Genomic DNA, 18,420 nt, shown 5'->3' with positions numbered 1-18,420 from the left:
TGGAAGGAATTCTGTAATTACAGCTGTTTAGTGTGTTAAGTGATATTGAGATTCTTGTGGATTGTCATTGTGGGTTTTACGCCATAGCCTAAAAGCCCCCCCAAAAATCTATTGCAGCAAGTGGAGCTGGGCGAGCGGCCAGTCATACAGCGCCAGGCAGCCGTCAGCGAGCAAGAATGGGAATCTCACATTGACTCTGAAGGACGAGTGATAGATGTGGACGGGGTGAAGAAGAGGATATTTTCTGGGGTGAGTGATGCTGGGAGAAAAAAAAAAATCAGGTCCTGACACTGCAGCATCCACTGCAGACCTTGCTCTGTTCCTGCACTTCCTTCTTTGCCCACAAGATGGAGCTGTTTCCCAGCAAAGGAACAGCTGAAGCTCACTGCAGATATATATGAAGCACATTAGGATCTAATAAATGGCATGTTCGTCTTATTTTTAGGGCTTGTGTTCAGCGCTTCGGAAAGATGCCTGGAAGTTTCTCCTGGGTTATTATCCGTGGGACAGCACAGCAGAGGAGAGGAAAGCTTTAATTCGCAGGAAAACGTAAGCGTGTGACTACTGCATGATTGTGTGAGCCCCCTAGTGGAGTAGGCTGCAAGTGCACCTTCTTTCCTGCTGCTCTGCTGTCTTTCCAGTTTCTGGCATAGAGCAGACCGGACATATGGCTTAAAGGAGAGCTCCGTGAAGTGTCATTGGATTGGGCTCAGAATAGGAATAACAATTGTAAACGTTTCATGAATTTATTTTGTCATTCAAAAAGCCATCAGCTGTAGACGTTTTAAATGGCCTTTGTAGCAAAACGGCTGAATTATCTGTAAGGAAGAGGATACAAGTTACATGCACTACAGCTTCAAGGACAAAAGCGACAATGGGAAAGCAGAGAGAGGAAGTAAGCGATAAATAAGGAGTATGGGAGAGTTCCTGGTGGTTGTGAATACAACCTCCGAGGTTCTGGAATGAGAGAGACCAGGAGCCCAATGGTCCAGTATCGTTAGATGACGTAGATAAGTAGATAAGAGTAGTAAATTATACTTAACAAGTAGGGATGATCAATGAGATGCAAATTGTTCCGAAATTATGCAAATGTATGCAGTTTGAAAATGTACCAATCAATTTAAACCCAGGTTTAAATTGATTGGTCAATTTTCAAGCTGCATAAATTTGCATATAAATTTGCATCAAATTGGAACAATTTGCATATCTGTGATCATGCCTACTCACAAGGGTGGGTTGCACTCCTGCAATCACCGACAGAGCCTGCAGGAAAATAACCTTTCCTGTTCGGTATCAGAGATACGTTAGGCAGGTGCTGGTCGGTCACCCTCCTTAGGTATTTGGACACATGGTGTACAAGATACTACCCCGAAGGGTTGGACTGTGGCTAAAAAAATGTGTAGGAGGCGCCCAGAATATCTCTTAACTTTACATCATATAGTATAGGAGTAATTATATATTGCCTCCATCAATGAACAAACCACATAGATAGAAGTACCATATTTTTCAGACTATAAGACGCTCCTGACCATAAGACACACCTAGGTTTAGAGGACAAAAATCAGATGAAAAATATATACCAAACTTGGTGCATCCCTGGTGAAGGGGTATCTTGTGTATTATGCCCCCTTTGTACCTCATGCCCCCTTTGTACCTCATGTCCCCTTGTACCTCTTGTGTCTCCCTGTGTCCTGTGTCTCCCTTGTGTCCTCCTGTGTCCTGCATGTATCTGCGTCCTCCTTGTGTCCGTCCTCCTTGTGTCCTCCTATATGCCGCTTTGTGTCCTCTGCCCCTTTGTGTCTCCCCGTGTCGACTGTTTCTCCCCATGTCTGCCTTTGCATGGGCACAGTACAGGGAGTTCCCAACATTGAGGCTGGTCGGAGGTTTGTATTGGCAGGCATTCACAAGTCCGAAACTCTGCATTTGAACCATAAGACGCAGTGACTTTTTCACCACACTTTTCGGGGAGAAAAGGGAGTCTTATAGTCCAAAAAGCAATTTTAATGATGTAAAACAAAGACAACACGTTTCACAGGTACTGGCCTGCTTCCTCTGGTCAACAAAAAGTGCCTAAGTCAGCAGCTGTAGTGAGTGTGGATTCCTCTTTTTCAATTCTGAAAGCTTTTATAGTTACTCCATGGCACACAGAGGATTTAACAGTTGAATTGCTGTTTTCGACAGTCTCTGAAATCATATTATTGGGGATAGTACATTTATGTACCTCATCCCTGAGTTCCTTTTTAAATTCAGTTTCACTCTTTTTGAGGAACAATATAGTAACAGATTTGTCTTCATATTTGTAGTCAGTCTTGAGGTAGATTTTGATCTACTCACTTGACGCTGCCTTGCCTCACTTGCCTCACCGCTGATAGACGCGCTGTGAGGCAGGCGGTGAGGCAGGGCTGCAGCCGTTAGCCCTGCCTCTAGGAGCAGCAAAATCTACGATCAATTTGGTCTTTGATTTTGCGTGGGGGGGGGGGGGGTAGGTTGGGGGTGAAGGGACCCCCTTTTAGCCGCCGGATAGCTAACTGTGAGCTCTGAAGGGAGAATTTTTCTCGCTTCAGTGTCTCTTTAAAGGACAACTGAAGCGAGAGGGATATGGAGGCTGCCATATTTATTTCCTTTTAAGCAATACCAGTTGCCTGGCTGTCCTGCTGATCCTCTGCCTCTGTAATACATTTAGCCATAGACCCTGAACAAGCATGCAGCAGATTAGCACATTATTGTCAGAACTTACAAGATAAGCTGCATGCTTGTTTCTGGGGGTAGTCGAACACTACTGCAGCCAAATAGATCAGCAGGACTGCTAGGCAACTGGAATTAACAGGAAATAAATATGGCAGTCTCCGTAGTCTTCTCACTTCACTTGTCCTTTAAAGGTTATCCGAGCTGAAAAGTAAAAGTTACGTTTTACTTACCTGGGGCTTCTTCCAGCTTCTAGCAGTCTATTTGTTCCCTCGTTGCAGTTCCGCTGCCCTGCAGTGAGCCGCTAGCCCCTCAGTAAGATCACCGACCACAGCTGTGATTGCGGGCTTCTGCGCAAGCACAGACATGTCCATGCACCTCTCTTGCTCACACTGCTGTGGTCGGGAGGGTTCTCTTCTTGGGCAGTTTAAATCTTTGTGAACTGCACAAGTGCAGAACAGGAGCGCACTGGAGGGCAAAGGAACTGCAGCAGAGACCACATCAACTGCTAGGAGCTGGAGGAAGCCCCAGGTAAGTAAGGATCAACTTTTCCTTTTTCACCTTGGATATCCTTTAAGATAAACTGAAAGCAGATTTGCCTTAGGCTGAATAAAATAGGATTTATTGTTTGATTTCCTGAAATTATATTGCATCATCCAGTATAACAGTGCATCACGCAGTACATACAGTCTTTCACTTCTTCCCAAAAGACCTTATGGTCCAATGTCTGGACAGTAGCCATGGCGACATTCACACTGCATGACCAATGTAATGAAATGCAGATGAAACTTGCAATCCGGCCAAAACCTTGTTCTATCTTGAATAAAGAGGAGAAAAGTTAGAATGCCCTATCCTAGTTTTACTGCTGTCTTTTTCTCAACTAAGGAGTCCTGAGATGAAGGAGGACCCTGGTTGTTAGACTGCAAATGTAGCTTGAGGGAGTTCCAGAGACCGAGAACACATAAGGAAACCAACCAGGACTAGAGGGATACTCACGCTTTTTAAGCTGCCACTATGTGGCAACCACCATGTGCGCATGCAGGGGATTCTTTCCACCCCCACTCGTAAAAGGGCTGAAACCCCAATGGCCATGCTTTTGCATTGATAGTTTAGCCTTGAAGATACTAATCTAAAAAGAAAAACCTCCTTCCAGAGGTGTAAACTTAAGACATAAGGAAGGTAGGAGATGCTCAAGGGGAAATAAAATGCTTTACAACTGCTAAAAAGGAGAGACAACTGAAAGGCTTACCTCTCCTGATGAACCACCCAAAACCTTTAGGACTGATAAGTTTATTGCACATCATTGAAGATAAGATAACACATTTTGCAGGTATCAGGTCAATGACAAAACAATGTGTCAATGTGATGAGCGTGTGTGAGTGCCTCAGCAAATGTACTTGTCTCTGTTTAGTATTAAGCTAAATTAACACTAGAAAATCCTAGGTGCATTCTGTGTAGCCTGACCACCTTCTCTGTAGTGCTCAATTTTAAAACAAGGCTGCAAAAAGCCATGATGCATCTGGACTTCCAGCTGTGCAAGCCCAGCCACACCTACTGAAGCTACACTCCTTGCTGTTTTCCCATCAGTCCAGTGGAACATATTCTGAATGCTCTATTGGACTTAAAGAGAACCAGAGACGAAGCACCCTCATGTATTTTATTACATTTATCAGTGGGAACATGACAGTAAACACCCACCCTGCTTTTAGTTTCATTCTTCTCTGCTAAATCTACCTGTTATCAGCTGTGATAAGAATCCCCGACTGAGCATTTAGTCTAGGTTGACCTGGAATCATTATAGCTGAGTCAGTCTTCTGTGATGTCTTTTCAAGCCCAAGCCTGCCCTCTCCTGGCTCAGCTTTCCTACTTTGCATACTCAGAGCTGATGACATGGGAGGGGCTGCTCCTGCAGAAAGAAACTCTGAACAGATATATGTGGCTGTGTGATTTGTGTGCACTGTGCAGCCAGTCATCATTATCTACTGTATGCTGTTTTATTTCTATGAGAGACGCTTCCTACAGGCAGCCACACAGCATACCAGAATAATAAAGTTGAAAGCACACAGATGAAAGGCTGCAGCAGCAGCCCTGCTTGTCTATAGTCTCATAGAGGCTAGACAGCACATCCAGAACAGCTCATAACCTGGAAGCAGAAGGGATATGAGCCGGCAGCCATATTAGATTTTTCCTGGAGCAATAATGGATAAAAAACACTCAATAAGGCACACCAGAGTGGCGAAATTATCAGGTAGAGCATTTATTCTTTACAAGCCATCGACTAATATGTTTATTTTGTGTGAATCTTTCATCTCTGGTTCCCTTTAACTATGGTATTCCCTGCAGCTAGACTTCAGTTGTGGAAGACCAACCACACCTTCTGAAGCTTCACTTCTTCCAGTTTCTCATCAGTCCACCGATCAAATTCTGAACTCTGTATTGGAGCAGATTATGGGGTTCCCTGCATCTGGATTTCCATCTGTGAAAGCCCAACCACACCTTCTGAAGCTGCACCCCTTCCCGTTTCCCACCAGTCCAACTGAACATATTGTGATCTCTTAATTGGAGCAGACCATAGTGTTCTTTGTAGCTAGACTTCCAACTGTGAAAGCCCGACCACTACTACTGGAGCTACACCTCTTCCTGTTTCTTACCAGTCCACTGATTATATTCTGAACTCTCTGTTGAAGCTGACCATGGTGTTCTCCGCAGCTAGACTTCCTACCAAGAATGCATGCACAGCAGCACCTGTCAGGGCAAGTTAGAAATAACCCAGTACTCCATGTGGAGATTGAGGTTAACAGCAGTGGAGGACACTTGATGGAACACTGTAAGTTATCCACAATACAATAGTTATCCACTTACCAACTAATCGTCTATCTTCTCAGGTGAACGTAGGCTTAGGAGTCCAGGTCGAACTGGCAGAGATAGGGCTGTGGTTCCATGCAACACATTTTATTATTCCGATAAGGGGGTCACATACAGGAAAGCAGTGGTAACCGCAAGAGACAGGGTTCCAAAGAGAGTTCTGACCTAATGGCTATTTCATGTGCCTGACTACCTGACATACAGATCAGTGGCTGGAGTATATTCTGGTGTGGTGTGGCTTTGTTGGCTGTGGTCAGCCTATCATACCAGGATGTCCAGATGCAGCAGGACCTGACAGTGCTCTCTGCAGTCACCTTATTTAAACTCTGTACTGCAAAGGCGGTCATAGAATGCAGCCTTACCCTCAGTTGCTCCAGAGATATTTTATCAAAGGTCTACTCTAAGACCAGAACATCAGATGTGCAGATATATGAGGAAGCTGTACAGACACACCAAGGCTTTGCTGTGATGTTCAGGCCTACTTTAAAGTGTCACTAGCACGCCAGGACATGTATGGCCACCACCTCCTGTGACCTTCTGAATATCGGTGAACATCAAGCCCTACTAAACCTCCTCGCACAATTCTCCAGCCATGACAACCACATAGCCCAGCAAAAAGACAGTATTATCAGTTCACCCAGTTAGGTAAACCATGATGGAAGTAACATGGCGCTGGGTGCTTTACTAAAGGGAGAGGCACAGTGAAGTTACACACAGTGCAGTTCAAACATCCAATCAAGAAGTCCTGTGGAAAGGAATATGTGAAATTACTGTATTATTGCGTATTCATATAGTGCTGACATCTTCTAAGGCACTTTACAGAATCCACAGTCATGTCCCTAACTCATCATAAGTGGGATAGATAACAGAAGCAGAGGCTCTTACTCTTCCCTGATATTAACACTAGCACTGCAGCGTTAGATCGGGCCTGTGCTCTACTTAACTGCATTGCAGTTGGTGCTGTGGAAAAATGATCACTGCGTTTATTAAGTCATTTAAGGACCCCGACTGTGGGGGAGGATCCCGTCAAGCATGATTTAGCTCAAGGGAATGTGTGTATTAGCTCTGTATAGATAAAGGATGAGTGCTGTCAGTGCCAGCAGGAAGACCCTATCCCTCTACATGCCAGCAGGGAGCCTCTGCAATTTCTGGCTGCATTTCTAGTGTTATAAGCCTGTAGGCATACTAGCTTTAGCGTTGTAGAGACTACCATTGCTCAAGTTAGACTACAGATCTGTATACATTGACTTAGAAAGTATTAAAGTCAGAAGATCAGCATGATAGGTAGCTAGAATGTTTCAGATGCAGGTTTTGTTTGGCATCCTCCATAGTTCTAAACAGGGCTGTGGAGGAGTCGTCTGTGTTGGAGCCATTTTGGGTACCTGGAGTCGGAGTCAATGGTTTCATAAACTGAGGAGTCGTAGTTGAAGTCAGGGCTGTGGAGCCAGTACAAAAATCATCCGTCTCCGACTCCTCAGTTTATGAAACCAAAAACTGCTCCGACTCCAGGTACCCAAAATTGCTCCGACTCCTCGACACTGACTCCTTAGTCTAATTCTTACCAGGGCTATGGAATTGGAACAAAAATTATTAGAGTCCTCAGTTTATTGAAACCTCCGACTACAGGGACCCAAAATTGCTCGGACTCCGACTCCAGCTCTGGTTGAAGTCAGATTATTTTTGTACAGACTCCACAGCCCTGGATCTAAAAGCACGTTTGAATTTAGGAATAGTGTATTTACAGAATATCAGGTTTAAAGGAAACATGGGTACGTAAAGATACAGACACGGGTATGCATAAAAATAGTAGTATAGCTGGCAGTGTAGTTAGTGTAGCTGGGCAGTGTAGCTACCATAGGATAGAGGCAGTTTGGAGGAAAAAGGTGCATAAGACGTCCCTGCACAATAGACGCACCAGGTTCAGTGTTTTTCTTTTTTCCCTCAAAACCTAGCTGCATCTTATAGACCAAAAAATACAGTACACTGCACACTATTTTGAAAGTTCAACAGGGCAACTGCCATTCTTTAAATGCTTTTGTAAATAAAGAAATAATGGAGACTCCTCCATGAGGAGATGGGCCAGTTCAAAACCTGTCAGACCGGACAGATTTTCATTACCTGCTGTAAATGGCGACGACGTAGGAATTAAATAATTTATATTACATTTTACTCTGGGAGAGATGTACAATTATATGCATGTATTTAATATTTTACAGATCTCTGCGGTAGTTGTCCTTTAACCCTCTAGCAGCTTCAAATTATCTTGGAATTATCTTGTTTGAGATAACTGCGCTGCTTTTGACCTCCGTTGGCAGAACTCGTGCTGTGAATTCTTGGAATGCTTTGATGTCTCTCTACTAGCAGAGGATATAGAAACTGAAGCAGAAGTCCTCTGTTATTTTCTCACACTGCCTCCTAGTGACAAGTGGCCATAATCACACAATACAGCAATACTAATTAGTAGCAAGGAAATGTAACAAATAAAAAAAGTGCTAAAATAAATTGGCCTGGAGCACTTGCATGCCTCTAAATAAATTGGCTGCTAAAGGGTTAATAGAAAAGCACTGTAGGAAAAGATATATACAGGTACCGTGCCCTGCTGGATTCTAGCCCAGGCATGGGCAAACTTGGCCCTCCAGCTGTTAAGGGACTACAAGTCCCACAATGCATTTCAGGAGTCTGACAGCCACAGTCATGACTCATAAAGGCAAATGCATTGTGGGACTTGTAGTTCCGTAACAGCTGGAGGGCCGAGTTTTCCCATGCCTGTTCTAGCCTTTTATGTTCACTCCATAGCAATTTGATGATCCGTTTACTGTGAATACATATTTACTTGGCTAATGTTGTGGGAATTATGTAATGAGTGTTTTAGTGGCTCTGTATCAGAGCTCAGGAGGAGATAACACAGCCTCTCCCACACATCTCACAAGTTGTAAACGGTGACAGAAGCAGGCGAGCGGGCAGATAGCATGGGCATCGTGCCATCTCCGTGGGACCCCGTTCAACACACGTTACAACGTTTGTCTTGCTGTTTGCAGGGATGAATATTTCCGTATGAAGCTGCAGTGGAAGTCTGTGAGTGAAGATCAGGAGAGGAGGAACTCTCTGCTGCGCGGATACCGCAGTCTGATAGGTTAGTAGCACGTGGTGTGGGAGTCACGCTGGCTTTGCAGCCGGACGGTCAGGAAGCACTGTGTGAGCACAGGTGTCACTACCGACTGTCAGCTCTGCACAGGAAGGCATAGTGCTGGATCCTGGCTATAGAATACTGCAGCTGACTGTGGGGACAATGTACTAATCAGCAATGTACACATTATATTATTAGACAAACCATTTACCTTCAAAACAAGAACTGTAGGGTGCAGGTGAGGCTGTATACAATGCAGCCATACCATTAGTGACACTGTGCCATGTGTAATACACTGAAGGAACTGCATAGGACAGTCGCTACAGCATTGCTTAAAGGATACCTGAAGTGAGGGATATGGATGTTGCCATATTTATTTCCTTTTAGGCTGCTTACACACTAAGACGTTACAGGCGCACGTTAGTGCGCCTGTAACGCTCCCCCAACGCACAGCAATGTAACACAAGTGGGCTGTTCACACAGCCCACGTTGCGTTACATGTAACGCTGCACGTTCTCCGGAAAGTGCAGCATGCTACGGCGTTAGAGCGGCTATAGCCGCGTTAGACTGTTTGCACATGCGCAGTGGGGGGCGGAGAGGAGGCGGGGAGAGCCAGCTACAGTAGCCGCGCACATGGCTACTTAATATGCACTGCACTGGCGGCCGCTGATTGGCCGGCGGGACCACGTGATGCGGAGTGTCTCGCTCCGCATCACGTGGTCCCGCTGGCCAATCAGCGCCACTCTGGGAGACATTATAGGAATCGAGCCGCCTAACGCGGCTCACTCTACCGTCCTCACTTGCAGCACCATACGTTGTTAGGTGCACGTTATGCGACCTTAACGTAGCACCTAACGCAACGTCTTGGTGTGCAAGTAGCCTTAAAGAGAAACTCTGACCAAGAATTGAACTTTATCCCAATCAGTAGCTGATACCTCCTTTTACAAGAGAAATATCTTCCTTTTCACAAACAGACCATCAGGGGGCGCTGTATGGCTGATATTGTGATGAAACCCCTTCCACAAAGAAATTCTGAGTACATACTCTTGGCAGTTTCCTGTCTGTGAACCCTGTTGCAGTGTGGGAAATAGCTGTTCCCAACTGCCAAAAAAGCATGCAGCAGCTACATCACTTGCCAGCAGTAAAAATGTCACCATGTAATAAATGTCAGAATGTAAATCAGGGATTTAAAAGTTTTTACAATGAGCAAACACTGACTAAATCATTTATACATAATTGTAAAAATGAAGCACTTTTTATTACATTATTTTCACTGGAGTGCCTCTTTAAACAATACCAATTGCCCGTCAGTTCTGATGATCTCTTTGGCTTCAGTATTACCTGAATCGCACACCTAAAACAAGCATGCAGCTAATCCAGTCAGGCTTTAGTCAGAAACATCTGCATACTTGTTTATGGTCTATGTCTAAAAGTATTAGAGGAAGAGGATCAACAGGACTGCCAGGGAATCTGCATTGTTTAGAAGGAAACAAATATGTCAGCCGCCATATCCCTCTCATTTCCACATGCTGTGGTTATATATGGTGCCCTCACTTTGTCTTTTCTTCCTCCCCCTCTCTCTCTCTCTCTCTCTCTCTCTCTCTCTCTCTCTTTCTCCAGTGCTGTGGCCAACTGCAGGCGCCAATCACAGCGGGTGGGACAGGAGGGGGTGTGTCTGGAGCGGACACAGCGTGTGGGACAGAAGGGTGTGTGTCTGGGGCGGACACAGCGGGTGGGACAGGAGGGAGTGTGTCTGGGGCGGACACAGCGTGTGGGACAGGAGGGGGTGTGTCTGGGGCGGACACAGCGTGTGGGACAGGAGGGGGTGTGTCTGGGGTGGACACAGCGTGTGGGACAGGAGGGGGTGTGTCTGGGGCGGACACAGCGTGTGGGACAGGAGGGGGTGTGTCTGGGGCGGACACAGCGTGTGGGACAGGAGGGTGTGTGTCTGGGGCGGACACAGCTTGTGGGACAGGAGGGGGTGTGTCTGGGGTGGACACAGCGTGTGGGACAGGAGGGGGTGTGTCTGGGGCGGACACAGCTTGTGGGACAGGAGGGGGTGTGTGTCTGGGGTGGACACAGCGTGTGGGACAGGAGGGGGTGTGTCTGGGGCGGACACAGCTTGTGGGACAGGAGGGGGTGTGTGTCTGGGGCGGACACAGCGTGTGGGACAGGAGGGGGTGTGTCTGGGGCGGACACAGCGTGTGGGGCAGGAGGGGGTGTGGCTGGGGCAGACACAGCGTGTGGGGCAGGAGGGAATGTGTCTGGGGCAGACACAGCGTGTGGGACAGGAGGGAGTGTGTCTAGGGCGGACGCAGCGTGTGGGACAGGAGGGTGTGTGTCTGGGGCGGACACAGCGGGTGGGACAGGAGGGGGTGTGTCTGGGGCGGACACAGCGGGTGGGACAGGAGGGTGTGTGTCTGGGGCGGACACAGCGGGTGGGACAGGAGGGTGTGTGTCTGGGGCGGACACAGCGGGTGGGACAGGAGGGTGTGTGTCTGGGGCGGACACAGCGGGTGGGACAGGAGGGGATGTGGCTGGGGCGGACACAGCGGGTGGGACAGGAGGGGGTGTGGCTGGGGCGGACACAGCGGGTGGGACAGGAGGGGGTGTGGCTGGGGCGGACATAGCGGGTGGGACAGGAGGGGGTGTGTCTGGGGCGGACACAGCGGGTGGGACAGGAGGGTGTGTGTCTGGGGCGGACACAGCGGGTGGGACAGGAGGGTGTGTGTCTGGGGCGGACACAGCGGGTGGGACAGGAGGGGGTGTGTCTGGGGCGGACAGAGCGGGTGGGACAGGAGGGGGTGTGTCTGGGGCGGACACAGCGGGTGGGACAAGAGGGGGTGTGTCTGGGGCGGACACAGCGGGTGGGACAGGAGGGGGTGTGTCTGGGGAGGACGCAGCGGGTGGGACAGGAGGGTGCGTGTCTGGGGAGGACGCAGCGGGTGGGACAGGAGGGTGCGTGTCTGGGGAGGACGCAGCGGGTGGGACAGGAGGGTGCGTGTCTGGGGCGGACGCAGCGGGTGGGACAGGAGGGTGTGTGCCTGGGGCGGACACAACGGGTGAGACAGGAGGGGGTGTGTCTGGGGCGGACGCAGCGGGTGGGACAGGAGGGTGTGTGTCTGCGGCGGACACAGCGGGTGGGACAGGAGGGTGTGTGTCTGGGGCGGACACAGCGTGTGGGACAGGAGGGTGTGTGTCTGGGGCGGACACAGTGGGTGGGACAGGAGGGTGTGTGTCTTGGGCGGACACAGCGGGTGGGACAGGAGGGGGTGTGTATGGGGTGGACACAGCGGGTGGGACAGGAGGGGGTGTGTCTGGGGAGGACACAGCGGGTGGGACAGGAGGGTGTGTGTCTGGGGAGGACACAGCGGGTGGGACAGGAGGGTGTGTGTCTGGGGCGGACACAGCGGGTGGGACAGGAGGGTGTGTGTCTGGGGCGGACACAGCGGGTGGGACAGGAGGGTGTGTGTCTGGGGCGGACACAGCGGGTGGGACAGGAGGGTGTGTGTCTGGGGCGGACACAGCGGGTGGGACAGGAGGGTGTGTGTCTGGGGCGGACACAGCTGGTGGGACAGGAGGGGGTGTGGTTGGGGTGGACACAGCGGGTGGGACAGGAGGGTATGTGGCTGGGGCAGATAGACACCTGACTGCTTGGACATTATTATTATAGATAATTGTAGTTTTGATACAATACTGGCTGTTCTTATTTATTTCTGTTTCTATTTACCAGAGAGAGATGTCAGCCGCACTGACCGAAATAACAAGTTCTATGAGGGGAATGATAATCCAGGCCTCAGCCTTCTCAATGATGTGCTGATGACATACTGCATGTTTAATTTTGATTTAGGTATGTAGATTGGAGGCATAGCTTGAATCCCCATCTAGTGTAGCTGTGTCACTCATTGGATTTTGTCTCTATCCAGGCTATGTGCAGGGAATGAGCGACCTCCTGTCCCCCATCCTCTACGTCACACAGAATGAGGTGGATGCCTTCTGGTGCTTCACAGGCTTCATGGAGTTGGTGGTAGGTCTCTGCCATGTGGACATCTCTGCCGTGTTCTTCATATCTGCTACTGCAAAGCATTACCTCATCTATTACCCATATAGCTGATATACCTAAATGAGGTGTGGCAGCTGCCTTATGCCTAGTACACACCATACAATTTTCTGTTATGCTGGGAATACACCATACAATTTTCTGTTAGATTTTTTTGTTAGATTTACCTGCCAGATAGATAATTTCCAACATGTTGGAAATTATCTATCTAACCATCTATCTGCCTAGCAATTAACCATTGTTCTACTCAGCAGGAGATAACTAGAAGACAATGCACCAGAGATGATGACCAGTCTCTACCAGTACTTTACAGAAAATAATCTAATTACAGAAAATCTTACAGAAAAATGTATGGTGTGTACTAGGCATAAGACACTAAAGTGTTCTTTCTGCCTGTGTTGCTCCCTTTGCAATAAGCTGCTTTACACTAGTGAAGGTGAGCAGGCCCATACAGTCCGGCAGTGTTGTTAACTTCACATAGAATCGCAGAGAGGCACTACAGTGGATGAGCACACTGAAGGTATGTTTGGAAGCATATTTGTGTTGGAAGCTCACCCAGTGCTTTTACTTGCACCTGAGTTCCTGAATCCAGTGTTAATAGGGTGGTGTTTTCAAAATAAGAAACAAGCAGCTTTGACTTGCTGTGCAGGCGCAATTGTAATCACGCATATGCAGCGTAGCTGCGCTTGTACACGGAGAGGAGTGCAGTCACGAGAGCATGGCCGACAAGCTCTTGCCGAAACTGTTCAGAGGGACACTGGGCAGCAGCGGTAAGCTCTGAGATGGAACAAATTAGGATTTCCTCCTACTTAGGTAGTTCTGTTACACATCCCCTCTTCACTTCCTGTAAGCTTACAGGAAGCCCTCCCCCAAAAAATGACTGAGCCCATCTTGTGGCCAAATAATAAAACTATCTACATACAATTTTTTTTTAAATGAATAGACACCCTTTTGCATTTTAAATTAACTGCTTATCTCCCACACACCCAAAATACTCAAATATAATTTTTAACTAAAACAAAAAAAATGACAATACAAAAACAAATAGTTACCCAAGGGTCTGAACTTTTTTTAATATGCATGTCAAGAAGGGTATATTACCATTATTTTTTAAATTGTAAGCTTGAAATGGAGAAACAGCCGGCACCATCCAAGTCAATAATGCTCTTTTATTGAGATAAAAACATCTCAGCAGGTCACAGCGACGTTTCGAGGAAATCACCTCTTTATCAAGCTCGTGTCCTCAGCACGAGCTTGATAAAGAGGTGATTTCCTTGAAACGTCGCTGTGACCTGCTGAGATGTTTTTATCTCAATAAAAGAGCATTATTGACTTGGATGGTGCCGGCTGTTTCTCCATTTCATGCAGTGTGATCCGGAGTGCTGCTGGATCTTGGCCTGGCACGTCAGACTAATTTAATACTAAGAGGAAGTGCTACACATTCTCTTCTATTAAATTGTAAGCTTGTAAATAGTGATGGACGTAAAACGGAAAGAAATGCACCTTTATTTCCAAATAAAATATTGGTGCCATACATTGTGATAAGGACGTAATTTAAATGGTGTAATAACCGGTTCAAATGGGCAAATAGAAACCGTGAGTTTTAATTATGGTAGCATGTATTATTTTAAAGCTATAATGGCCGAAAACTGACAAATGGTTTTTTTTCCCATTTTTTACTTAATATTCCTGTTAAAATGCAGTTAGAATATAGTTCTTAGCAAAATGTACCACCCAAAGAAAGCCTGATTGGTGGGGGTAAAAACAAGATATAGATCATTTAATTGTGATTAGTAGTGATAAAGTTATTGGCAAATGAATGGGAGGTGAAAATTGCTCGGATGCGTTAGGTGAAAAAACACTAAAGGCTGAAGTGGTTAAAGGATACCCAAGGTGAAAATAAACGAATGAAATAAACAATTGTATCTATTTTCCTTCTCCTAAAAATTATTTTGAAATATACAGTATTTCACAGTTTTTTCTTTTATATTGAAATCTACTTTTTCAGTTTTTACTGCTTTATTGTTTTTGCTCAATGACACATTCATTGAAGTATACCAGAGCTAAAATCTATGAACTATTGACCTTTATGTTATCTCTTTTCTGTTCTCAGAAGCCATTTTCTGCTAGGAAAGTGTTTTTATAGTTGTAATTTCTTATCAGTTAGTGTCACACTGTAGTCTGACTCAGTCTTGACAGGAACTGCCACTTACATACCTGATGTTTAACTCTTTCAGGCAGAGAAAGAAAAAAAGGAACACATCATAATTATTTGTGTGCTTGGTTCTGTACATACCCATGTCTTTCTCATCATGTCACCTTGGGTATCCTTTAACCCGAATATGTATATTCACGAGCAGAGCTCGGGCTGACTGACACATGTCAGAAGCGGTAAGCCCGAGCTCTGCTCGTTTGGGCAAAAACAGTGCCTGCAGCCAATTCCTTTGTCCCGCGCGCGATCAGAGCTTGTCAGCGGGACCCAGGCTTCTTCCACCCGGCCCCCGGAGTCCCCATTACTGCTCTGATCTTCGGGGAACCGGCGGCCAATTAGCCCATCAGCGGCGGAGTGATGTAGGGGCGGCGTAGGGTCACAGGGGAGGGGAGGGAGTATAAAAAAAAAAAAATAAACTCTTCTGATTGGGCCAAAACAGCATTGTATTGGATACAATGGGATTTTGTATCCAATGCAATGTTGCCTTTTACTTCCTGGATTGCTGAGAGGAGCTGTGGCTGTTGAGGTGGAGAGGAGTGTGATCTGTGAGTGCTTATCTAATCCGATTTCTGCCTACCTGTTACCAATTTTTGCCTGGACTTTGACTATTCTTTCTGCCTTCTGCCTGGATTTAATTGTTTACCCATTGCCGATTTTTGCCTGGACTTGGACTACTCTTTGCCTGCTGCCTGCACCAACCTCTGCCTGGATTTACTATGGCATCATCCTCCAGAAGGCGTCTCACCGCGGAAGCGCTGGCGGAGTTGGAGGACAGAGATCTGCAGTCACTGGCGGACTCTAGTGACAGTGACACACCCGGGGATCTGTCATCCGACCCAGATAGCGACAGCGACTCCATCACCAGCGAAGTTAGTGATGTCTGGGTTTGGTGCCCCATCGACCTTTCTCAGGCTCCGCCACCGCCCCCACGTTTCCCTTTTACTGGGGAGCCTGGCTTGAAGAAGCAGTGCGAGTGCAACCCTCTGGCATACCTGCAGCTGTTCTTCTCGGAGGCGGTTATTGAGAGGATAGTGGAGGAGACTAATCGCTATGCCACCCAACAATTGGCTACTCCTCAAGGACCCTTTTCCAGAAGCAGGACCTGGGAGCCGGTAACAGCAGCGGATATCTGGCTGTTTTTGGGCCTGATCATTCTGCAGGGAGTGGTGGGGAAGCCCCTGCAGAAATGGTACTGAAGCACGAATAAGATCATTGCAACCCCCTTCTTCGGTACAGTTATGTCCGAGTACCGTTTTTCCCTAATAATGAAATTTCTCCACTTTTCTAATAATGAAACTTTTGAGGAGTCGACCCACCCTGCTCCAAAACTAAAAAAAATCTGGGAGGTCTACCAGATGGTGGTGGAAAATTTTAGGACCACGTATGTGCCACAGAGGGACATCAGCGTGGACGAGAGCCTGATGGCCTATAAGGGGAGGCTGAGCTGGCTCCAATATATTGCTTCCAAGCGGGCCCGCTTTGGGATCAAATCATACACGTTATGCGAGTCAAGTACCGGATACATCTGCAATACTATTTTGAATACGTGAAAAGGCACAACATTTTGTCCCAGGTTTAGCGAGTTTGGAGTGGCAACATCGTCTGTATTGTCCCTTTTGGAGCCTTTGTTGGACAAAGGCTACTGTCTCACCACAGATAATTTCTATACCTCCCCTGAACTGTCTGAGATGAGGAAAAGATATTGCAAAACCGCAGGTCGTGGTGGACTATAACCACACCATGGGTGGTGTGGACAGAGCTGACCAGGCAGTGACCTTTTATCCTGCTGTAAGGAAGCAGCAGAAAAAATATTATACGAAGATTTTCCAGCACCTACTGGAACAAAGCATTTGGAATGCATACATTCTGCACAAGCAGGTAAGTGACAGGCCAGGGACGCACGCTGACTTCATCTGGAAACTGTGCGAATGCATCTGTCTAAGGTACCAGACTGCATCGGATGCCAGAGTTGGACGCCGTGCCTCTTATGTGGTAAATCCGGAGCGCCTCACTGGCCGCCATTTTATGGAATACATTCCACCAACTCCCCAAAAAAATGCCCCAACTAGGATATGTCATGTATGCTGCCGCAAAAGCGACGAGAAGGGGAAAAGAATCAGGAAAGAATCACGATTCTACTGTCCAGACTGTGATGTTGCCCTGTGTGCAATTCCTTGCTTTAAAATATACCACACACGGGAGGTGTATTAGGAGTATATATGTACATACTGCATAATCTGCTGCCTTATTTGTACAGTTTTCTTTCAGATTATTGATAAATGTATTTACTTTAACAATTTTGTGTTCCTGACTTTTATTTATATGCAGAATGTCTACCACACTTTTATTCTGATGTATTTTGGTGAGTTAAGACTTAAAAATTGGAGGCCTAAAATTCATGAAAAAAAATGTACCGCTTTTGACTCCTAATTCCTGACAGAAATGTACCGCCAGGTAGGTTAAGCTAGCTACAAATACTCAGGTAGCTATAGCTAGGTAAATGCGAGTTTGAAATGAATGTTCGTGATTATTTAGGTCGAGTCTTTTGGTTTTGTTCCTCTTTTGAGTCCCTTAAAAAAAAAAATCTTCTGGTTCACCTTGCACTATCTGGGTGCTCTGCCTATCATATGAACTAGTACATTAGGTGCATGCGTGTCACATGCGTTGACAGATCAGATGGCCCTAGAGGAGCACAGGTGCAAACCCAGGAATTGTATGTTATGTGCATGTTGTGTAACATATCAATGTTTTGTTTTGTGTTTTTTGAGCCACTCACACATCAAGCCCTCCACTGCCCAGCGGAGTATGTGATGGTCTGCGCTGTATTCTGCATGAACAAAGAGTCACGTTTATCATTTTGCTGACAGCAGCTGTAATCAGTCAGAGCTCATTGTTGGTAGAGAGCAGACTGATCGATGCATTGATCTGTTTCTCCTGCATTCCAGCACCACAACTTTGAGGAAAGCCAGGAGAGCATGAAGAAGCAGCTGGCTCAGCTCAACCTGCTGCTGCGTGTCTTGGACCCCATGCTGTGCGACTTCCTAGGTATCTGCTACAGTCCTTATAATATTATTGTTATTATTATTATTATCATCTATGTATTTCATTATAGAGAATTGACATCTTCTGCAGCACTTTAGAGTTTATAGTCATGTCACTGACTGTCCTTAGGAACTCTCAATCTAATCTTGTGTGTGGGTGTGTCGGGGGGGGGGGGGGGGAGGTTGGTATCCAGTATCCATTTAAGAGAACCTGTAGCAACCCAATTGAGTTCTAGGGGCTGAAAGAAGCCCCCAGGTAAGAAAAACTACTTTTCTTCTTTTACCTTGTGAGTCCTTTAAAGAGACAAAAAAAAAGAAGAAAGCTTATATAATGGCCTCAATTCACTAAGATTATCGCCTGTCTTTAATAACGTTTCTAGAGTTGTTACCATGGTGATTAGGCATGTAGTATTCAGGAAACCTTTTACCT

The 18,420-nt window shown here is 46.7% G+C and overlaps 1 protein-coding gene across 4 annotated transcripts in view; it reads left to right on the top strand.

Annotated features, from left to right (window-relative positions):
• The window catches only part of TBC1D17 (TBC1 domain family member 17), a 112,036-nt gene that overhangs the window by 71,268 nt on the left and 22,348 nt on the right, over positions 1-18,420 (top strand). For all 4 annotated transcript variants that reach the window (XM_068241363.1, XM_068241362.1, XM_068241361.1 and 1 more), the window contains exons 8-13: positions 118-249; positions 446-549; positions 8,589-8,683; positions 12,411-12,527; positions 12,604-12,704; positions 17,895-17,994. In XM_068241363.1, the coding sequence (XP_068097464.1) occupies positions 118-249; positions 446-549; positions 8,589-8,683; positions 12,411-12,527; positions 12,604-12,704; positions 17,895-17,994 (649 nt within the window). The remainder of the gene's footprint in view (positions 1-117; positions 250-445; positions 550-8,588; positions 8,684-12,410; positions 12,528-12,603; positions 12,705-17,894; positions 17,995-18,420) is intronic.

The sequence above is a fragment of the Hyperolius riggenbachi genome, chromosome 6 (assembly GCF_040937935.1).
Source record: "Hyperolius riggenbachi isolate aHypRig1 chromosome 6, aHypRig1.pri, whole genome shotgun sequence".
NCBI lineage: Eukaryota > Metazoa > Chordata > Amphibia > Anura > Hyperoliidae > Hyperolius > Hyperolius riggenbachi.
The sequence above is the reverse complement of the archived record's forward strand: the minus strand, read 5'-3'. Positions and strand labels throughout refer to the sequence as shown.